The 24,205-nt window shown below is 46.4% G+C and overlaps 1 protein-coding gene across 3 annotated transcripts in view; it reads left to right on the top strand.

The window, feature by feature from the left end:
- Positions 1–760: 760 nt before the first annotated feature.
- Positions 761–24,205, top strand: part of ptgir (prostaglandin I2 receptor) — a 167,644-nt gene continuing 144,199 nt past the window's right edge. For all 3 annotated transcript variants that reach the window (XM_073029326.1, XM_073029328.1, XM_073029325.1), the window contains exon 1: positions 761–1,756. In XM_073029326.1, the coding sequence (XP_072885427.1) occupies positions 959–1,756 (798 nt within the window). In that variant the 5' untranslated portion in view covers positions 761–958. The remainder of the gene's footprint in view (positions 1,757–24,205) is intronic.

Raw genomic sequence — 24,205 nt, 5'->3', positions numbered from 1 at the left:
AAGCAGCATCCTGCTGAAGGGTCTCGGCCCAAAAAGTCGAGAGAGAGAGAGAGAGAGAGAGAGAGAGAGAGAGAGAGAGAGAGAGAGAGAGAGAGAGAGAGAGAGAGAGAGAGAGAGTGTGTGTGTGTGTGAGTGTGTGTGTGTGTGTGTGTGTGTGTGTGTGAGTGTGTGTGTGTGTGTGTGTGTGTGTGTGTGTGTGTGTGTGTGTGTGTGTGTGTGTGTGTGTGTGTTGCTTGGATTTCCAGCATCTGCAGACTTCCTCTTGTTTGGGGATGCCGGATAGTTTCTTCCCTCTGGCCGCTAGGCTTCTGAACTCCCTGCCGCATAGTGTCACCTATTAATCTGTCCTGTGCCTTACAGTATCTAATATTAGTGGACTTTAGCTTGTTAACTATGCGTGATTCATCTGTAGATTTTAATCTTACCTTCATAAGTTGGCGTGTGTTATGTGTGCTTTACACCCCGGTTCGGAGAAATGTTATCTAGCTTCTATATGCAGTCAATGCTTATATATGTTAAATACATGCATATAGTTAAATGGCAATAAACTTGCCTTGAGTTGATTTAAATTGAGTAGTTGAAGAAAGGGGAGAGGTTTCTAGCGGGGATCTGGGATTTTGGAGCTGGTACAACATGGTGTACAAATTCCACTCTTCCTGACGTTAGATCGGGCTTCGCCTTCCGAAGGCGATACGGCTTTAAGAGTTTGTCTTCTCTCTCGGAACTGTCAGCGCCAGAGGTCCCGCCCCCAATTCTCAGATACAAATGCTCTAGTTTCAGATCAAGACACCAGCCCTCTCTCGCTCTTTCTCCTCTCAGTCAGCGTTCGGCGTCTGGCTGGACAGGAAAGGTGTGAGCATGAGAGGGGAGGAGAGCGGAGGATTCGCGGCAGGGCACCGACTCCCCAGACTCGCCAACTTCTGAGCAACTTTCTTTGTCGGCGCGAATCCCGGCCGCGATGAATAACAGCACATGCGGCGAGCTGACCGGGATCCCGACAGTCGGCATGCCTCTGGTGAGCATCGTGATGTTCCTGATGGGTCTGCTGGGGAACCTTCTGGCCTTGGTCATCCTCGGGATGCACAGGAAGGAGCTGAGAGCCAAGTCGTCCGTCTTCCCCATCTTGGTGACCGGGCTGGTCGTCACCGACCTGCTGGGGACGTGCTTCCTTAGTCCCATCGTGTTCGTGGCGTACGCCAAGAAGAAGTCCATGATTGGTCTGGCTGGGGGCCCGACTCTCTGTAATCTCTTCTCCACTGCCATGATCTTCTTTGGGCTGGCGCCCACCCTCATCCTCTGTGCTATGGCGGTGGAGCGCTGCCTGGCCATCAGTTACCCCTATTATTACTCACAGCACGTCAACCGAACTTACGCCAAGACTGTCCTGCCGGCGATCTACATTTTCAGCTTCCTCTTCTGCGTCCTGCCCATGCTCGACTTCGGGGAGCACAAGCAGTACTGCCCGGGCACCTGGTGCTTCGTGAACATGAAGTCGACGGACGCCTCCGTGGTGGCTTTCTCTCTGCTCTACGCCAGCCTCATCGCCTTCCTGATCGTGGCCATCCTGCTGTGCAACGCCTCGGTCATCGTCAGCCTCTGCAAGATGCACAAAGGCCAGCGGTCGCGGAGGGGCTCGGTGCTGACCTCGCAGAAGAGGAGGAGAAGTGTCTTCGGGCAGCGGGAGGAGGAGGTGGACCACCTCATTCTGCTGGCTTTGATGACCACCATATTCGGCATCTGCTCCCTTCCCCTGACGGTAAGCCCGCGTCCCCGCATTCGTGAACCAAACTCGCTCGCGTCGGCGGCATCGCCCGCTCTCTTTGCACGGTGCGCCAGAACGCACTCGGGGGAAAGTGTCCTGGGCGTGTTGTTGGGACTAGGGTGGCGAGTTCAGATCCACTGGCGGGACGGTTTGCAAAGTTATATTCAGTGAAAGGAAGCTGCACTTTAAACCCAGTGTTGGTGTAACGTGCTGCAGTCGGCTGGTTTCCTAGTTACCGGCACGCCATCCCTCCAGGTAATGACAGTGCTAAACTCGGAATCAGAATCGCGTTTAATATCACTGGCATATGTCGTGGAGGTTGTTGTAGCAGTACATAAGAACAAAAACTGTAAAATACAGCAAGTATACGTTTTTAAAAAGTGAAAATAGGTAGAGCAAAAAGAGAGAGAGAAAAAGTAGCGGGGTAGTGTTCATGGGTTCGATGTCCATTCAGGAATCAGATGGCAGAGGGGAAGAAGCTGTTCCTGAATCGTTGACTGTGTGACTTCAGGCTCCTGTACCTCCTCCCTGATGGTAGCAATGAGAAGAGGGTGTGTCTTGGGTGATGGGGGTCCTTAATGATGGATGCCGCCTTTTTGAGGCACCGCTCCTAGAGGACGTTCTGGATACTGGGGAGGCTAAAGCCCATGATGACTGAGTTTACAACTTTCTGCAGCTTTTATTTTTTGATCCTGTGAAGTGCCCCCCCCCCCTTCCTATCCCCATACCAGACGGTGATGCAGCCGGTTAGAATGCTCACCTGTGGAAAATTGCGCGTATCTTTGGTAACATACCAATTCTCCTCGAACTCCTCATGGAAGGAGACTGCCGCACCTTCTTCGTAGCTGCATCGATATGCTGGGTCCAGGATCGATCGCTAGAGATGCTGACACCCAGGAACTTGAAATTAGTCACCTTTTCCACCTCTTTGATAGGAGATTTGATCGAGGCGTACAAAACTATGAGAGGTTTAGATAGGGTAAATGCCGGCAGGCTTTTTCCACTGAGGTTGGGTGGGACTACAACCAGAGGTCATGGGTTAAGGGTGAAAAGTGAAAAGGGGAATATGAGGGGAAAGTTCTTCACTCAGAGGGTTGTGAGAGTGTGGAATGAGCTGCCAGTGCAAGTGGTGCATCTGAACTCGATTTCAATGTTCAAGATAAGTTTGCACAGGTAGGTGTTTGGTAGGGGTATGGAGGGCCATGGGCTGCATGCAGGTCAGTGGGAGTAGGCAATTCTCCGCTATATTTTTCTATGACGCTGTTTATTCTGGCGGTGCCCCAGGCTTCCTTCACCGTGTCAGTAGCTTCGTCTCGGTTTTCACTGCTGGCAGCGAGTCCCGGGTGGAGGCTCGGGAATGCCGTCGCTCGCGGAGGTGCAGTAGAAGGACTCTTCATTGCTGTTCCCACAACAATTTTGTTTGACCAGTCGGGGTGGTGAGCCCTGAGCCGAACCCCCGAACCTGGAGGACCGGTGGACCCCGCCGAGCCTGGCCTCGACCCTTTGACCTGTTTGGCACAGGTGACCCTTACCAAGAGTCAAAGCGAAATGCCCCGACTCCAGCGGACATGGGTCTCCGAGCCGCTGAGGCACGCCAGCCTCCAGACCCGACCACAAGCTTTTGCGGTTCTCTTGCAGGAACTGTGCGTGGAAGCTGGCAATAAATCACTCAGGCAGGGCGACTGGGGCGGAAGGGCTTATTAAATGTCAGCCTCGCGCACTTCGTGAGCTGCCGCCTGGTCGGTCCAGACACCCAAGTTCCACCCACACCTCTGGCACAGTCTGTTTGGAGGCTGCAGGTACTCAGGGTCCAAGTGGGTGCGCCAATACCTTCCTACGTGCCAAACACACACTGCCTGGTAGGTAGACTGCTAGGGTGGCGGGTCGAGATACGTCTCAACCAAAGTAGGCGTAAGGCGCTTTTACCCCTCTACTAGCCTGCGGGTCTCCCTTGGGCAAGGTGTAGCACCTGGTTAGCTCCCCCCCCCCCCCCCAGCCATTCAGAATCACGTGAACCCACGGGAGCAGGTGGTGGACGGTCGTACGAGCTGCCGGTGCAGATCGCAAGTCCTGGTTATGCGACCACTGACGCCAGGCAGACAAGCTCTGAAGAACATAAACCGTAGAAGAATACAGCACAGGAACAGGCCATTCGGCTCACAATGTCGCGCCGAAAAACCCGCATAAAAGGCAAATCAAAAACAGCCAAACATTAATCCCCCTTATCTATACGATTTACATAGCCTTCCATCTTCCTTACATACATCTGCCTATCCAAACTTCTCTCGTGTCCAATGTTCTGGCCTCTACCGACATTCTCTGAGTAAAATTCTTACCCCTCGCATCCCCTGTGAACTTCACCCCTCTCACCTGCAATGCATCATGCCCTATGATATTGAAGTATTGATAATGGCCAGGGGTCACCCGTCTTGCAAAGACACCGCCCAGAAGAAGGTATTGGCGAACCACTTTGGTAGGAAAAAATTGCCAAGAGCAATCATGATCATGGAAAGACCATAATCGCTCAAGTCACACGACAGGACGCAACGAATGAACTGGCCACTAATTTGCTAGCGTGTAGGTGAGTGGTCACGTTTGCAGAGAGTTCGTGGGAAATTTGGAACTTGAAGATAGCGATCTTGATGGTTACATTATTCTGCAGCACGAAGCTGCAAGACATCGGGCCACAATATCCTCCAGAGGGGGAGGGATAGTTCAACGTGCGGAGGGACGCGGGTCGATGGTTCACAGACTTTAATGTGGATAGTGTTAAAGGGAAAAGAAAACATTAAACGTCCGGCCAAACAGGGCCGTTAAATAAAACTCTCAAACGGAAAGCGAAGCCTACACTGTGGCTGAAAAGAACTATCGGTAAATATAAAACAAATATCGCTAGTCTTCAGAGTCAGTTGACCGGACAGTCCAATTTCCCAGGCAAGGCCGAATGCAAGCAGGCAGCGAAACATTGCTGTGCTCCGTGTCCAAGTCGCGGCAAATACTATGACGCGAAGAATGGAGTTAAATGCTATCACAATGAGATAATAATTAGCTGACACCTGCATATTCACAAGCGCAATTGCCGTATCTACTGCTCTGCCGAAGCTGTGATTGTGACAGGAGCAGTATGAATGAATTGCCTCCATTACGGTCTCATCACTAGGGTAGCGAGCTATTTACTGTACTGTTTTCTGTTTAGTGCTGTGCACTACATGCATTCTGAAATAGACTCTATTTTATCTGAGCTAATGTTTTGTTTTGCACAGTACTGTACTTGTCAACATGGAGCGAAGAGAGAGTTTGTAACTCTGGCGGGAGCAAAGGGTGTTGGGAGTGGCCAGGGTGGAGTGCTGCGGGAGGGGTGTGGGACTGGTGGCAGAGAAGGAGAGTCAGGGGCGGATGCGGACACCCCAGCCCCGAGACACCAGGCAGGGTCACTTGATTCCAAACAATTGGTTTATTGATCATTACAGAATGTCTCTCCGGTCATTCCCACTCCATCTCCTCTCCCTTCCCCTTTCCCCAACCATGATTCCCCTCTCCCTGTTCCCTTCCCACTCTCGTTCCACAATAGAGACCCAGATCAGAATCAGATTTATCATCACTCACATATATCAGGATATTTGTTGCTTTTTTTGTGGCAACAATGCAATACATAAAATTACTACAGTAGTGTGTGTGTGTGTCTAAGACTCTTTCACAGTACTATAGTGCTGTGTGTGATATATGTTTGTTGGGTGCATCATGGTCCATTGGAATTCTGTTTCATTTGGTTGACTATAGGTACAGTCAAGTGAACTTGAACTTGAAATTGACAGCCAGCACAAACACAGTGGGCTGTCTCGGTGGCTCAGGTTAAGATTGTAGCCTCCTCATAACAAGAGATGCAGCTATTTTCCCTAAAGTTAAATCCAAGTGTGTCTTTAGTTAAGGAGACAGGTGCTATATTTATAACTAGATACTGTGATAAGTCCATAAGAGATCGGAGCTGAATTAGGCCATTTGGCCTATTGAGTCTGTTCTGACATTCCAACATGGCTGATTTACTCCCACCCCACCCAACTCCATTCTCCTGCTTTTGCCCTGTAACCTTTGACACCATGACTAATCACAAACCTATCAACTTCCTCTTTAAATACACCCACTAACTTGGCCTGCTCAGCCATCTGTGGCAATAAATTCCACAGATCCACCACCCTTTGGTTAAAGAAATCTCTCATCATTGCGTTTCAAAGCAGAGGTTCCCAGTCTGAGGTTCACAGCCCGCCTGGTTAATGGTAAGATTCCATGACACAAAAAAGATTGGGAACCCCTGTTCTAAAAGGATATTCTACTATTTGAGGCTGTGGCCTCTGGTCCTCGACTCTCCCACTATTGGACACATACTCTCTATGTCTACTCCAACTTGGCCTGTTAATATCCAGTTTGTTTCAATGAGGTTCTCCTTATTCTTCTAAACTCCAGCAAGTAGAGTTTGATGTCTCAATGTCTTTAATAAGTTTCCGTTGTGTGAAAATATCCTCAACAGAATCTCTTAATGTCAAAGAGTGTGGTCACAGCCCTGAAAAACTGCATTGTGAGGCTGACTTACCATTTCAGAGTAAACTTGGAACCTTTTTGTCAGCCACTTCTCTGGTACTGCACAACAGTTTCTAGATGTTCTTCAAGATTTGCCTGTAAGCAGTGGAGATAAGATTCTTCATAAGCTTTCAAAAAACTTTATAACAAAGTCTAAGATTCTACTTTAAACCTTTTCTACAGTTAGAGTCTTGACAATAACAATGTTAATTTATCAGTGGTGCCTTCCAACACGGTGTATCATCACTGAAGGACTGCTGCTGAGAGTCCAGTGTCCAGTCCATGTTACCTCTCTACTGTGCATGTGAGGAGGGCCATAGTGTCCTTCAATGACATATTAAACTACAGGACTGTGCAAAAGTCTCAGGCACATATAGCTAGTGTGCCAAAGACTTTTGCACAGTACCGTACTTGTCAACGTGGAGCGGAGAGCGAGTTTGGACATCGGGCAGGAGCATAGGATGTTGGGAATGGTGAGGGTGGATTGCCATGGGAGGGTCATGTGGCAGAGAAGGAGTCCAGGGCCTGGGGTGGTGTGGCTGCAGACACACCCAGCCCTGAGACACCAGGCAAGATCATATGATTCTGAACAATTGGTTTATTGATCATTACACAACGTCTCTCTGGTGCTTTCCGCTGCTTCCCCTTTCCCAACCACGATTCTCCGCTCCCTGCCCACTTCCCACTCTCAGTCCACACAAGAGGCCCAGATCAGAATCGGGTTTATCATCAGATGAAACGGGGACACCTCTTTTTCCCTTATTAGGGAGAGAGAGAGCCTGTGGTAGGTCAAATTACCAGGTGAACGAGCAGCCTTTGGGGTTCTGCAAGTCTCTATCTTTATTGTTGCATTGATACATGCTTGAGTGCTCAATGGGGGGGCGGGGGTGCTGATGCTTTATTGCCGGTGGTGGTGGGGGGGAATCACTGCTTTGCTGCTGCTCACCCGTGGGAGGGGGGAGCTGAGGGGGGGTGGGTTTGGAGTTTTAACATTTAACTGTCATTCATTCTTTGGGGCACTCCTGTGCTTTTGTGGATGGTTGCGAAGAAAAAAGAATTTTAGAATGTATATCAGAATGTATATGTAATTTTAAAATGCATACATTTTTCTGCCATTAAATGTACCTTTGAAATCTTTGAAACTCACATATGTTAGGAAGTGTGTTTCTTTATGCAGCAGCTGTACAGTGCAATACATAAAATTATTACATTACTGTGAAAAAGTGTTAGGCACCCTAGCGATATATTTGTGCCCTAGTCTGTTGCACAGTACTTTAAGTCTCTATTTCTGTCTGCCGGGTAGGCAGGAAAGATGTTCTTAAACTTTTAAAAAAATATATGTACCAGAGTTCCGAGTCAGCATCGTATTTATATTTACTCAGTAGTTGTTAGAATCTTAAGAGATATTTTGTAAGAGCAATTTCATAAGAGAAATTCGGGTAGGTCCATGGACAGGTATAGGGAGCTATGGTCCAGATGTAGGTGGATGGGAGTAGGCAGAATAACAGTCACCATTACCATCATTGTGTGCCGTGTGGGCGATCATGGACTTTCCATGAAGATGACTGGTTTTTTTTTGGCAAATTTTTCCACAGAAGTGGCTTTCCATTGCCTTCTTCTGGGCAATGACTTCAGAAGATGAGTGACCCCCAACCACTATCAATACCCTTCAGAGATTGTCTGCCTGACGTCCGTGGTCGCATAACTAGAACTTGTGATAAGCACCGGCTACTCATACGACCATCCGCCACCTGCTCCCATGACCTTAATTGGTGGGGGGAGGGGTCTAAGTAGGTCGTACATCTTGTGAAAGAGTGACCCGTGGGCTTGCGGAGGGAAGAAGGTCCTTTGGTAGAGACATATCTCCACCCTGTCACCCATGTAGGTTTGAGCCTAGGGCCCATCTAGCCCAAACCTACATTGGTGACAGGGTGGAGATATGTGGAGAATCCAACAGATTCAGTGACTCTATGATTCTATCTGGAATGTGATGGGTACAAAGAAAACTCTGCGACCCAGATGTTCCCAACTTTTTTTATGCCATGGAGCCTTACAATTAACCAAGGGGCCCGTGGACCCCAAGTTGGGGAGCCCTGCCCCTGGACTCCTCCTCCTGTGGCTTCATGTGCATCCCAATTTTCATCAGTCCTCAAGAGGTGTCTAATCCCAAAACCTGGAACTCCCTCCCTGAAAACCTCCACTTATTCACCCCTCTCCTTCAAGTTTCCAATTAAATCCTAGCCCTGAAATTCTGGAGACCTGCCTTCTAGGTGCACTCTCTCAAGGCCCTTTCTCGCCTGTGGGTTGCTCCAGATTTCCAGCATCTGCAGAATCTCTTGCGGTTATGATTAGTTTTATTTTTACTGCTGTTTGCTGTTGGATGATGTGGAGATGCTGGTTTCATTCTTCTCCGCCGTCCAGCTGCGCATGTCACTCAGCACCGAGCTGATGTTTCACATCGCCTCGCCATTAGGCGGTCACGAAATGATGATGATGACAGCGAGATTACTGGAAATAAAGCCATGCTAGAGCTCAGTGCACGGAGGTTGAGTTGGGCGTGTGTGGAGGGAAGGGAGTTATTTACCCCCACGCATCTTTTACAGTGGTTTACAAGAGAAATTCCCTGCCGGTGCTTTCATCAGATGGTGAATATTTCAGGCTGAAGATCTTTCATCGGGGTTTCCTTGCTCTCTTTACACAGATCTGTATCAATGCTAAATACATACCATCTCAAGATCTTTCAACCGAGTTCTCTATCAAACCAAATATAATTCCATTGCTCTAATACCTCTCTCTTCCCCCTCTTCTCCTCACTTCTCTTTCTCTCCCACTCTCACTCTTGCCCTCTCTCTTCCCTCTCTCTCACACATACCACACACTCACTCTGTCTCACACACACACTCTCACACACTCACTCTCTCACACTCACTCACTCTCTCTCACACACTCTCTCTCACACACTCTCTCTCTCACACATACCACACACTCACTCTGTCTCACACACACACTCTCACACTCACTCTCTCTCTCTCACACTGTCTCTTTCTCTCTCTCTCACACACACACTCTCAGTCTCTCTCACTCACACTGTCTCTCTCTCACACACACTCTCAGTCTCTCTCACTCACACTGTCTCTCTCTCTCACACACTCTCAGTCTCTCTCACTCACACTGTCTCTCTCTCTCACACACTCTCAGTCTCTTTCACTCACACTGTCTCTCCCTCTCTCACACTCTCAGTCTCTCTCACTCACACTGTCACTCTCTCTCACACACTCTCAGTCTCTCTCTCTCTCACACTTTCTCTCACACTCTCAGTCTCTCTCTCACACTCTGTCTCTCTCTCTCACACTTTCTCTCACACTCTCAGTCTCTCACACTCTGTCTCACTCACACTCTCTCTCTCTCTCACACACACAGACGCATTTTCACTCGCTCTCTCTCAGAAACAGAAACAGAATCAGGCTTAATATTGCTCGTATGTGTCATAATATTTGTGATTTGCAGCAGCAGTAGTGCATTGCATAATAAAAATCTATAAGTTCCAGTGAAAAATACATAGATTATGTAATTTAAATTAAATAAGTAGTGGAAAAAAGGTACAAAAATATAGCGAGGTTGTGTTCATGAGTTTATTGTCCATTCAGAAATCTGTTGGCAGAGGAGAAGAAGCTGTTCTTAAAACATTAAGTGTGTGCCTTCCGGCTCCTGTATCTCCTCCCTGGAGGATGCAATCAGAAGAGGGAACGCACTGGGTACTGGAGGTCTTCAACGATGGGTGGCACTGTTTTGAGGCATTACCTTTTGAAAATGTCCTTGGTGCTGAGGAGGGTAGTGCCCATGTTGGAGGTAGCTGTTTACAACTTTCTGCAATAGCTCCTCCATACCAGATGGTGCTGCAACGTTAGAATGCTCTCCACGGTACATCTGTAGAAGTTTGCTAGAGTCTTTATTGATGTACCAAATCTCTTGAAACTCCTAATGAAATATAGCTTCTTTTGTGTCTTCTTGGTAATTGCATCAATATGTTGGGCCCAGGATAGATCTTCAGAGATGTTGATACCCAGGACCTTTTCCACTGCTGATCCCTCGATGAGGACTGGTGTGTGTTCCCTCAACTTCCCCTCCCTGAAGTCCACAATCAGATCCTTGGTCTTGCTGGCATTGAGTGCAAGGTTGTTGCTGCGACACCACTCAACCAGCTGAACTATCTCACTCATGTACCCCTCCTCGACACCATCTGAAATTTGGCCAACAATAGTTGTGTCATTGGCAAGTCTATAGATGGCGTTTGAGCTGTGCCTAGCTAGAGCCATGGGTGTAGAGAGAGTAGAGCAGTGGGTTAAGCACGCAGTGTTGATTGTCAGCGAGGTGTGGCTGTATTAATGGTCAACGAGGAAATGTTATTTCTGATCTGCACAGACTCTGGTGTCCTGCTGACAAAGGTTCAGCTTCAGAGAGAGATACAGAGGCCTGGCTTTTAGACCTTGTTGATTTGTACTGAGGTTAGGATGATGTTGAACGCTAAATTGTAAACAGTAAACAACCATTTGACATAGGTTTTGCTATTGTCCAGGTCATCCAAGGAGCCAGCGAGATCTTTCTTTACCTTTCTCACACTTTTTTCTGTCCTTCATTCACCCTCACCCCTCCCCCTCCCTCTCTCCTCCCCCTCCCCTCCCCTCTCCCTCCCTCCTCTTCCTCCCACCCTCCCCCTCTTCCTCCCCTCCCCTCCTCCCTCTCCCTCTCCCCTCCCCCTCTTCCTCCCCCTTCCCCTCACCCCTCCCCCTCCCTCTCTCCTCCCCTCCCCTCTCCCTCCCCTCTCCCTCCCTCCTCTTCCTCCCACCCTCCCCCCTCCCTCTCCCTCTCCCCTCCCCTCTTCCTCCCCCTTCCCCTTCCTCCCTCTCCCTCCCTCTCTCTTCTTTCTCTCACTCTCTCAATCATTTTCTCTCTGTCCTCTCACCCAAATCACTGCTAACCAGGTTCCACAGGCCTGTCCTGGAGCCGCCTGACACTAATATTCACCAAGAGAGTTTTTTCATGGAAATCCTATGTCAAGGGAACAGCTGTGGCAGTGGTTGGTCAGCCGTTTAATCATTATGTTTTCATGTCTATGTTTGGAATTCACCACATCAAAAGCCTGTGGGGATTCCACTGCTCAGTACGTTCCTAACACCCACTGTTCAGGTTTTGGTCATTAAAGACTTCAGGGAAGTTAGAATTCCCAAGCAGGCCGTGATGCATCCAGTTAGGATTCATCAGTTGTGGTTTACCGGGGCCTTTGATTACATTCCGAATCTCCTTAAACTCCCAAGAAAGTGGAGATTTAGGGGTCCTTTCTGCATGATTGCATCTATGTGCTGGGCCCAGGGCTGGTACGCCGATATAGAACATGGAACCCTAACCCTAACCCTGCACAGGAACAGGCCCTTCGGCTCACAATATTGTGCTGAACCAACTAGAAAGTAAACCAAAAAGCCCCCAAACACTAACACACTATGTCCATATCCCTCCATCTTCCTTACATTCATGTGCCCATCCAAAGTCTCTTCACATCCTCTCGTGTATTTGCCTCTACCACCGTATCAGGCAGCACGTTCCAGGCATCCACCCCTCTCTGAGTGAAAAACTTACCCTCACACCCCCCTTGAACCCAGCCCCTCTCACCTTCAATACATGCCGCCTGGTACTAGACATTTCGACCCTGGGAAACTGATACACTCAGTCCACTCTATCTATGCCTCTCATAATCTTGCAAACCTCAATCAGATCTCCCCTCAGCCTCCGCCGCTCCAGAGAAAACAACCCAAGTTTGTCCAGCCTCTCATGACAGCACGTGCCCTCCAAACCAGGCAGCGTCCTGGTAAACCTCCTCTGCACCCTCTCCAAAGCCCCAACTTCCTTCCTATAGTGGGGCAACCATTTATGTTAAAATTAAGACCAAATCCACTGTCCTGATCAGCTTTGTACTAATCCTTCTGTTATATATCCACTGTTATATATATATATCTACCCCTGTTATATATCCACTGACATCACAGTGCTTTCCCATAAGGAAATATGAGATCAAAACAGTGGTGTCATAGGTGAATTTGTGGATGGGGTTGGAGCTAAACTTAACCACACAGCCATAGCTACAGAGAGAGTAGAGTAGGGGCTCTTAGTTGCCCAGAAAGAAGAAATTGCTCTACACTAGTCATAGAACATCTGTGTACCTATTGAAAGTTCTCTTAAACCCAAACCCAAACCCACCACTTCCACTGGCAGCTCATTCTACACTCTTACCAACCTCAAAGTGAAGAAATTCTCCCCTCATGTTCCCCTTAAACATTTCACCTGCCGCCCTTAACTTATGAAGTCTAGTTGTAGACTCATTGGAAAAAGCCTGCTTGCATTTACTCCAGTTATACCCCACAGATACCTCTGGCAAATCTCCTCTCGTTCTCCTATGGTCTAGGGATTAAAGTCCTAACGTATTCAACCTTTCTCTGTAACTCGGCTCCTCAAGACCTGGCAACGTACTTGTGAATTTTCTCCGTACTCTTCTAATCATTCCTGTAGGAAGGTGACCTGAGCTACAGTCAATACTCCAGATCTGGCCTCACCAACGTCTTAAACAAATTCGACATAAAATCCCAACTCCTCTACTCAATACTTTGATCTATGAAGGCCAATTTGCCAAAAGCTCTCGTTAAGACCCTCTCTACCAGTGCCACCACTTTCAGGGAATTACGGATCTGTGTTCCCAGATCCCTCTGTTTTACTGCACTCCTCAGTATTCCACCACTCACTGTGTAAGAACTATCCTGGTTTCACCTCCTGAAGTGCAACACCCCACAAATGTCTGCGTTAAATGCCATCTGTCCTTTTTCCAGCTGGTCCAAATCGCACTGCAAGCCATAATAGTCTTCCTCACTGTTCACTCCACCAGCAACCTTTGTGCCATCTCCAAGCTTGCTGATGCAGTTAATCACATTATCACCCAAAGCCTTGCTAAATTCCATGTTGATGAAATCCACAGTCTTGCCTTTGTCAGAATTCCTGGTAGCTTTCTCAGAAAACTCTCTCAATGATTAGACAACCCCTACCACACACAAAGCCATGTGAGCTATACATGATTGGCCCTTGTCTATCCAAATATTTATATATCCAGTTGCTTAGAATGCCTTCCAATAACTTAGCCGCTACTGATGTTCGGCTCACCAGCCTATAATTTCCCATCTTATTCTGAGAGTCTTTATTAAACAGCCGGACAAAAAAAATCCTTACCTGCGGATAAGGATGTTAGGGCCCCTGCAATTTCTGCGCTAACCTCCGATAAGGTCCAAGAGAATATCTTGTCAGACCCTGGAGACGTATCCACCCTAATCTGTCTCAATACAGAGAGCTCGTAATCTGTATAGGTCCCATGAGGCCAGTGCCGCTTTGCCTCACTTCTATAGAGCCTGAGTGACTACAGATGCAAAAGATCCATTTAAGATCTCCTCCATCTCTTCCAGCTCCATGCATAGATGACCATTCTAATCTTCAAGAGGACCAATATTGACACTTGCTATCCTATTGATTTAGCAATACAGTGTGACATAAGCCCTTCTAGCCCTTCAAGCCACACTGCCCTAGCAACTGGCAATGAACTTGATTGTCATTGGTGGCTGTTGATCCCGGGGGATCTTGGGTTTGCTCCTCTGGTGGGCTGTGCCCTCTCCAGGGTGCAAGCCTGGGCGGGAAGATTTGAAGAACTGGCTGATGCCCGTGAAGCGGGTTCCTGCTCTCCACAACACTGATGCAGTCAAAAGGAAGGGCAAGCGCCAATACAGCTTGGCACCAGTGTCGTCGCAGAGGTTGCCAGAGAGAAGTTGTAAACAACATCAAACTGCCTCAGGATTTCCGGCCTTTCCCGTGGGTGGGTACGGCCGCAAGGCAGCAGAGGTTTAAAATCAGAGTTTTCATTCTCCTAGGCGGGCTGCTGACCAAGGCTGATGAGCCCCACCTGCCCGAAGCCACTGGTTTTGAGGCGCCAGTGGTCCGCCTTTGCCCCTCCTCTTGTCAGTAAAAACAATTCCGCCGGGCCTAGTGGCTAAACCACACGTGAAGGCCGAGAGTTGGACTTGGTTGTCAGAGGCTATTAGAGACGCATGACATTTGGAGCACTTTACAGGTAGTGGGAGCTTATCCCCACTACCACCCCTCCCCCGGCTATGACAACCTTAGGAACCAAACCCCAACTAACCCTAACCTAATCATGGGACAATTTACAATGACCAATTACCCCACCTGCTGTGCCTGCGGACTGTGGGGAGAAACCAGAGGACCTGGTAAAAACTCACGCAAACCACAGGGAGGACATGCAAAAAGACTCCTTAAAGACCGACACCAGAACTGAACTCTGAACTCCAGAGTGTCCCAAGCTGTAATACCCTCCACGCTAACCTCTACGATGCCGCGGCGCCATTTCTCCGTAGGAGCCCTTGAAATAAGTCGAATGGTTTAATTACACTGTTTGCTTGTGACGTAAGTGCACCTTATTATTTGTTATTTTATCTGTGGCGATAGTACTGACTGGGTTGTGTGTGAGTTACACGTACTGTGCTGTGCGCCTTGTTCTGGAGAAGCGTTGTTTTCTCTGGTGGTATACGGTCGAAATGACAACAAATCTTGAACTTGAACTCGAACTTAATTTAAGTACTTTCAGGGTATGCCAAACGGTGTGTGGTAGTGTCTCCTAATGACTATGATGGGTATGAACAGGAAGTCCTCTTTACTGAAATACATTACCAACACAGCGGGGGGGTTTGCATAAATCTGTCGCACTTCTAGTTCTTGTTAATCATTCTCTCCACTTGAAGAGCAAGAGCATGATGATACTCAATAACGTTAAAATTAATCTTCAGCGTGTACAGTATTTGTGATAATATTACATGATGTGTTGTGTGTGAGTTATAGCACTGTGCAAAAGTCTTCGGTGCGTATATGTGCAGTTAGTGTCTAAGACTTTTGCACAGTACCGTAGTAGTTTTATGTATTGAACTGCTGCAAAAAAACCATGGATTTCAAGACATATGTGAGTGATGATGAACCTGATTCTGACCTGGGTCTTTATTGTGGACTGAGAGTGGGAAGGGGGCAGGGAGAGGGGAAATCATGGTTGGGAAAAGGGGAAGGGAGAGGGAAGCACCAGAGAGACATTCTGTAATGATCAATAAACCGATTGTTTGGCATCTAGTGACCTTGCCTGGTGGCTCAGGGCTGGGCATGTGTTTACACGTGTGCCACCCCACCCCTGGCACTCCTTCTCTGCCTCCCTCCTGCAGTGCTCCACCCTCGCCATTCCCAACATCCTATGCTCCCACCATATTTACAAACTCGCTTTCTGTTCAACGTTGACAAATACAGTACTGTGCAAAAGTCTGGACACCCTAGCTCTATATGTGCCTGAGACTTTTGCAGAGTACTGTATACTAATGGACTACAAACACTAATGTTGAGTGAGGTATCATGCTTTTCTCCAGAGTTTAATAATCCCTTGGAGAAAACAACTGCAATTTTGACATAAGATAGATCAGGAAAAAATAGCCAACCATATTTGGAGAAAGTTATCAATGCCACAGGTAAATTAAACTATTTTTCTTTAGCACAGAGATCCAGCTCTGTAGATCTGCAGCTTCATACAGTAATTGGCTATTGTTGTCACGTGCACCAAGGTAGAGTGAAAAGTTCTTGATTGCATGCCATCCAGACAATGATTTTGTACACAATACCTCAAGGGAGGATGAAAGCAAGGCAATAAAAGTGGAGATGAGAAGGGATTTCTCTAGCCGGAGAGTGGCGAGTCTGTGGAATTCATTGTCACAGGCAACGTCAGTGAGTATACTTAAGGCAGAGGTTAATAGAGTCTTGATTGGTCAGGCCATGAAGGGATACGGGGGAAAAGCAGGAGATTCGGGCTGAAAGGGAAAATGGATCAGCTATGAAGAAATGGCGAAGCCAACTCGATGGGCCAAATGGCCTAAATCTGCTCCTACATCTTATGGTCTTAAAAGAGTGCAGAATATATTGTTGCAATTACAGAGGAAGTGAATTGCGGACACACAAGTAAAGTGAGAGGGCCGTGAAGCGGTAGATTGAGAGACTAAATATTCATCCTTAGATGGGCCCAAGGGCTTTTCTCTGTGCTGTGGTTTACTATGGCTCCATGACTCTGTCAGAGGTAGGCAAGGTTGGCAAACTTCTCTGGGGAGTATGACAACCTGGTATGGAATGGAAAATCCTCCAGAGAGTAGTGGATTCGGCCCAGTCCAACGTGGGTAAAGCCCTCTCCAGCACCGAGCACAAACGCTGTCGTAGGAGAGCAGCGTCCATCATCAGAGATCCTCACCACCCAGCTCATGCACTTTTTTCACTGCTGCCATCAGGTAGAAGGTACAAGAGCTTCAGGTTCAAGAACTACCCCTCAACCATCAAGCTCTTGAACAAAAGGGGATAATTACACTCACTTACCCAGCCGTTAAGATGTTCCCACAGCCAATGACCTCACCTTAAGCAACACACACAAAATGCTGGTGGAACACAGCAGGCCAGGTAGCATCTATAAGGAGAAGCACTGCTGACATTTCAGGCCGAGACCCTTCGTCAGGACCTCACTTTAAGGTCTTTTTATCTCATTATCTCATGTTCTCATTACTTATTGTTATGTATTTATATTTGCATTTGCACAGTTCGTTGTCTTCTGCACTCTGGTTGATCTTTCGTTCTTTCGTTGATCCTGTTTACAGTTACTATTCTATAGATTTCTCAGGGTTGTACATGGTGACATGTTTATACCTTGATAACAAAATTTACTTAGAACTTTGGGGTCCATTAGGGAGTTTTACAACAACAGGACAGAAGCAGTCTTTGAACCTGGGCTTGATATTAAATTTATTTGACAAAGTCACAAGAAAAGATCTTCATAGCAATGTATTTTAAATTTTTAAAAAAGGGACTGTGAGGTTGATAGATTAGTAGCTAGATTGCAGAGTTAACGGTTATTGTCACTGTGTACGCTGGTGGAGGAAAGACAGACTCCTGTACAGAGAGAAAAACAAGAGTTTATACATGGGAATTCTGATATAACGTCAATGCCTCGACCAAGTAATACCGCGAGACCAAACATTTGTAAGTACATAGTGCTGTCTATGTGCTGCTCAGAGATAGGGGTTGCAAACTGACACGACCACAAGGAATTTTCCTACACGTACATCAACCAAATGTACAAAACCTAGCAGCCTGTTCATTGGTCCGTTATCAAAACCAAACCACACACATCGTAAGTTCTTTTGCATCAAAGACACTTGCAGATTTCTACAGACGTACCGTGGAGAGCGTTCTAACTGGCTGCATCACCGTCTGGGATGGGGGTAGGAAGGCTACTGCACAGGATCAAGGTAACCTGTAGAAAATTGTAAACTCGGCCAGCTCCATCAGGGGCACTAACCTCCGTAGCATCCAGGACATCTTCAAGGAGCGGTGCCTCAAAAAAGGCGGCGTCCATCATCGAAGACCACCATCACCCCAGGGCGTGCCCTCTTCTCAGTGCTACCACCAGGGGAGGAGCTGAAGGCACACAGTCAATGATTCAGGAACAGCTTCTCCCCCACTGCCATCAGATTTCTAGATGGACAATGACCACACGAACGCTACCTCACCAGCAAGAGAAAGTCTGCAGACGGTGGAAAATCCGAGCAACACACACAAAATACTGAAAGAACTCAGCAGGCCAGGCAGCATCTGTGGAAAAAAGTACAGTCGACGTTTCGGGCCAAAACCCTTCGTCAGGGCCTCACTACTTATTTTTGCATTACTTATTTAATTTAACTATTTAATATATATAGTCATACATGGAGATAAAAACTGTGAATTACAGTAAGTATATATATTTTCTGTAATTCACAGGTTTTATCATTGTTTACTACTGCTGCAAAACAACATGCCGGTGATATTAAACCTAATTCTGATTTGATTGTGTCCGGGTTCAAGGAAAGCTCCACACCAGCCACGTTGTTTTACAATTTAGCACACCAAATATGGTTATGGGCACATTTGGTTTGGCAACTGATAACTGCAACATTTGTGTACACAGAGAGCCAGGCCTCATTAACTTTGGGTGACTGGGATCTGTGTCCTCAGAAAATTTTAGACAATCCATCTGAATGATTTTATTCCAGCAAAGATGTTTGATCATACAAAGGTCTTGTTACTGATGGCGTATTCCCATTGTAAACATATCATTCAACACAAAGCACTGGAATAACCCATCTTGTTGTAACTAATGATATTGTATCGAAACATCTGCTGTTACCTTTGTTCTTCAGAGCACAAACACTGTGAATTTAGGGGTTTGGTGCTATTGTCGCTGTTCTCTTCCGCGAGGGAGGAGGTTGGGGATGGTTATTGTCACTGTTCTTTTCCACAAGCAAGGAGGTCGGGGATGGTTATTGTCACTGTTCTTTTCCGCGAGCGAGGAGGTTGGGGATGGTTATTGTCACTGTTCTTTTCCGCAAGCAAGGAGGTCGGGGATGGTTATTGTCACTTTTTTTTTGCTGCAGGGGAGGGGATCTTTGATTTTTTTTTGTTTCTTTTCTGTTTTGCGCCGGGGGACGGGGAAAGTTGATGTCTTTTCTACCATCAATGCCCGTGGACTTTCATGGCGATCTGGAGAAGACAAATGTCAGAGTTCTACTGTGCACGCATATTTTGACAATAAGATGAACCTTTGAACCTTTAAAGGTTTGGGAAAAGGGTCTTCAGTACAGTATCTCAGAAACAGAATTAGAATTAGGTTTATTATCACTGACATATGTCGTGAAACCTGTTGTTTTGTACAGTTCTAGACATTAAAATACTCTATTTTATATATATATTTGTGTGTGTGTGTTTGTATAGTGCTGTGCAAATGCCTTAGATCCTAGGCACATATATACAGCTAGGCTGCCCAAGTCTTTTGCACAGTACTGTAGGAATTTTATGTATTGTACTGTAAAGCTGCTGCAAAAACAAAAACAAATTTCGTGACATGTGTGAGTGATGATAAACCTGATTCTGATCTGGGACTCTATTGTGGACTGAGAGTGGGAAGGGGTCAGGGAGAGGGGAGGGAGCGGGAAGCACCAGAAAGGTATCCTGTAATGATCACTAAATATCTGTACTGTTCTACGTGCTGTGTTTTCCACAGCTGGGTGCATCACTGTCTGGTATGGGGGTGGTGAGGGAAGGGGCTACTGCAAAGGATCAAAGTAAGCTGCGGAGAGTTGTAAAATTAGTCAGCACCACCACAGGCACTAGCCTCCGTACTCAGAACATCGTCAAGCAGTGACGCCTCCCATCATTTCCCAAGTCATGCTTTGTTCTCATTGCTACCATCAGGGAGGAGGTACAGAAGCCTGAAGGCACACACTCAGTGATCCAGGAATAGATTCTTCCCTTCCGCCATCTGATTTCTGAGTAGATAATGAACCCATGAACACTACCTTTCTACTTTTTTACTTACTTTGTTTTTTACTACTTATTCAGTTGAAGTATTTAACATATATGGATGTACTTACTGTAATTTTCAGCTTTTTCTCTCTATTTTCATATATTGCACTGTACCGTGCTGTTAACAAATCTCATAACATATGCCAGTGATATTAAACCTGATTCCCATTAAACATTTTGGCATTTAGTGATGATATTATGGAAAATCCTTTCAGATTGTCAGTTTATTCAGTGACCCCCATAAAGCAATCCCATCTGGTGTCCCATTTTACTGCGCTGGACTGCAGGTTAATTGCAGTGGGAATGGGTTATCGTTAAAAAAAATCCTTTATGATGAGCGCTAGTGATGTTATGGCATTGAAACCTGATTTTGTTACTTTGAGCAAGATATGAGATTTAATCTTCTTTACGAGAGTCAGTAATTTTGCTGATCTGGGCCAAGAGTAACACACAGGGCTAGTTAAGGTCTTCAGAAGTGAATGTTGACATGTGGGGGGAGGGGGGATGGAATGAGTTAGAGACGACACATATTGTGCGTGTGAGGAATGTTTAATGGAATTCTGAGAATGATGGGGAGAGAGATCTGAGGGAAACAGCGAATGTTGAAAGGCCACAATAGAGTGGGCGTGAAGAGGATGTTTCCTGAGGTGAGAGAGTGTAGAACATGGCCTCAGAATAGAGGTTCATCCATTCAGAATGGAGAGGAGGAAGACTTTCTTTAGCCAGGGAGTGGTGAATCTGTGGAATTCATTGCCACAGGCAGCTGCAGAGGCCAAGTCTTCAGATATGTTTAAGGCAGAGATTAGAAACATAGAAAACCTACAGCACAATACAGGCCCTTCAGCCCACAAAGCTGTGGCGAACATGTCCTTACCTTAGAACTACCTAGGCTTACCCATAGCCCTCTGTTTTTCTAAGCTCCATGTATCCATCCAGGAGTTTCTTAAAAGACCCTATCGTTTCGCCTCCACCACCGTCACCGGCAGCCCATTCCACGCAGTCACCACTTTCTGCGTAAAAAAAACTTACCCTGACACCTCCTCTGTACCTACTTCCAAGCATCTTAAAACTATGCCCCCTCGTGCTAGCTATTTCATCCCTGGGAAAAAGCATCTGACTATCCATACGATCAATGCCTCTCATTATCTTATACACCTCTATCAGGTCACCTCTCATCCTCTGCCGCTCCAAGGAGAAAAGGCCGAGTTCACTCAGCCTATTCTCATAAGGCATGCTTCCCAATCCAGGCAACATCTTGGTAAATCTCTTCTGCACCCTTTCAATGGTTTCCACGTCCTTCCTGTAGAAAGGCGACTGGAATTGAGCACAGTTCTCCAAGTGGGGTCTGACCAGGGTCCTATATAGCTGCAACATTACCTCTTGACTCTTAACCTCAATCTCACAATTGATGAAGGCCAATACACCGCATGCCTTCTTAACCACAGAGTCAACCTGCACAGCAGCTTTGAGTGTCCTATGGACTCGGACCCCAAGATCCCTCTGATCCTCCACACCACCAAGAGTTTTACCATTATTACTATATTCTGCCATCATATTTGACCTACCAAAATGAACTACTTCACGCTTATCTGGGTTGAACTCCATCTGCCACTTCTCAGCCCAGTTTTGCATCCTATCAGTCTCCCGCTGTAACCTCTGACAGCCATCCACACTATCCATAACACCCCAACCATTGTGTCATCAGCAAATTTACTAACCCATCCATCCACTTCTTCATCCAGACCATTTATAAAAATCACAAAGAGTAAGGGTCCCAGAACTGGCCTCCATGAAGAATATGACCTGTCTACAACCACTCTTTGCCTTCTGTATGCAAGCCAGTTCTGGATCCACAAATCAATGTCCCTTTGGATCCCATGCCTTCTTACTTTCTCAATAAGCCTTGCATGGGGTACCTTATCAAATGCCTTGCTGAAATCCATATACAGTACATCTACAGCTCTACCTTCATCAATGTGTTTAGTCACATCCTCAAAAATTTCAATCAGACTTGTAAGGTACAACCTGCCTTTGACAAGGCCATGCTGACTATTCCTAATCATATTATTCCTCTCCAAATCTTCATAAATCCTGCCTCTCAGGATCTTCTCCATCAACTTATCAACATTGATAGATTCTTGAGAAGGCAAGAGATTGGGCTTGAGAGGGAAAATGGATCAGCCATGATGAAATGGCAAAGAAGACTTGATGAGCCAAATCTGCTCCTAAATCTTATGGTCTACAATAGAAACTGTTGTACGTAATTCACCAACACTGTCATTGAGTTGTGTTCTCTTTAAGAAATCGTATCTGACATAATGACATCAGTGTAAGGCGACTGCTTTCAGTTTGTTTGTAATGGAACCAAAGGTTTGCGGCTTTTGTTAAGCACATTAAATAACCCTCCATGTTTTATTCACAAGTTTTTACATTTGTTGGATCAGCGAGGACGAGAGTGGAAGGTGAGCGGTTGTTCAGCACCCGTTGGCCAGTGTTGACTGGTCTCCTCCCTCTCACTTGCTGCCAGAGTCTTGGGCAACGTTTGACGGACGGGGTTTGTGGATTGGACTCATTTAGAGACTCTGCAGTTTATGCTACGATGTGTTTCTGGTTTCAGATCACTCCTGTCTTTATTGCTATTGTGCAATTTTGATCAGGGTGGGTTCGATCTGTGGCCCACAGTCATCAAATGACAGAGCACAAAACTGAGCTGAACTAAACTGAATATTCCTAGACTGTTTCAAGGACTCTGCGGTTTGATGTTTGATATTTTGAGTATTATTCGCTGTTTGTGTGATTTGTTCTCTTTTTTTTTGCATGTTGGGCACCTGGTTTTTCTCTTTGAATGGGTTGTTCCATGGTGTTTCTTTTCTTTGTGGCTGTCTGTGGGAAAACAAATCTCAGGGTTGTGTACTGCATACACGCAGTGGCATGCAAAGGTTTGGGCACCCCTTGTCAAAATTTCTGTTACTGTGAATAGTTAAGTGCGTAGAAGATGAACTGATCTCCAGAAGTCATAAAGTTAAAGATGAAACATTCTTTTCAACATTTTAAGCAAGATTAGTGTATTATTTTTGTTTTGTACAATTTTAGAGTGAAAAAAAGGAAAGGAGCACCATGCAAAAGTTTGGACACCCCAAGAGATCTGAGCTCTCAGATAACTTTTACCAAGGTCTCAAGCCTTAATTAGCTTGTTAGGGCTATGGCTTGTTCACAGTCATTGTTAAGAAAGGCCAGGTGATGCAAATTTCAAAGCTTTATAAATACCCTGAATCCTCAAACCTTGTCCCAACAATCAGCAGCCATGGGCTCCTCTAAGCAGCTGCCTAGCACTCTGAAATTAAAATAAATGATGCCCACAAAGCAGGAGAAGGCTATAAGAAGATAGCAAAGCATTTTCAGGTAGCTGTTTCCTCAGTTTGGAATGTAAATAAGAAATGGCAGTTAACAGGAATGGTGAAGGTCAAGTTGCGGTCTGGAAGACCAAGAAAACTTCCTGAGAGAACTGCTCGTAGGATTGCTAGAAAGGCAAATCAAAACCCCCGTTTGACTGCAAAAGACCTTCAGGATGATTTAGCAGTCTCTGGAGTGGTGGTGCACTGTTCTACTGTGCAACGACACCTGCACAAATATGACCTTCATGGAAGAGTCATCAGAAGAAAACCTTTCCTGAGTCCTCAGCACAAAATTCAATGCTTAAAATATCAAAGTAATCTTGCTTAAAATATTAAAGTTATGTGTCATCTTTAACTTTATGCCTTTTGGAAATCAGGTCATCTTTTACTCGCTTAGCTATTCACAGTAACAGAGTTTTGACTGGGGTGCCCAAATTTTTGCATGCCACTGTACTTTGATAATAAACATACTTTGAATCTTTGGTGATCCCAATGCTCTCGGCTGATTCCAGAGCAACTGAACCCATGAGTCTCCAACAGACTTACACCCGCGGGTGCCAAGCAGGATCACGCTCGCTTTGGCACGAGCGCCAAGAAGTTCCAACCTCCACGCGGCTTCGACAGTGCCAACACATTGGTTCATCAGAGGCCTGTGAACATCAGAGCTGTGTTCATTGTTCATTACAGACACCCCACCAGGGCAACGCTTCCTTCATGAAATGGCCACCCGAATGAGTGTGCAGCATCACCCGTGAACTATAAGGGAGAGTGCGATGGAGGCTACCAATGTTTGCAAGATCCAGTCTTATGGGAGAGGATATGTAATACTCTGCTTCAGTGGAGGGTGCTACACATGGGACTTTGTTTTGGCTAAAGCTGCTAGACCTCTGCTTGCTGCAGCCAAAGGACTGTTAGTAAATCTTAAGAATCTGCTCCCTTGTGAATGCAAAGGACTTTGGGT

The sequence above is a fragment of the Hemitrygon akajei genome, chromosome 25 (genome assembly GCF_048418815.1).
Source record: "Hemitrygon akajei chromosome 25, sHemAka1.3, whole genome shotgun sequence".
NCBI lineage: Eukaryota > Metazoa > Chordata > Chondrichthyes > Myliobatiformes > Dasyatidae > Hemitrygon > Hemitrygon akajei.
This window is presented reverse-complemented; position numbering and strand designations above follow the sequence as displayed.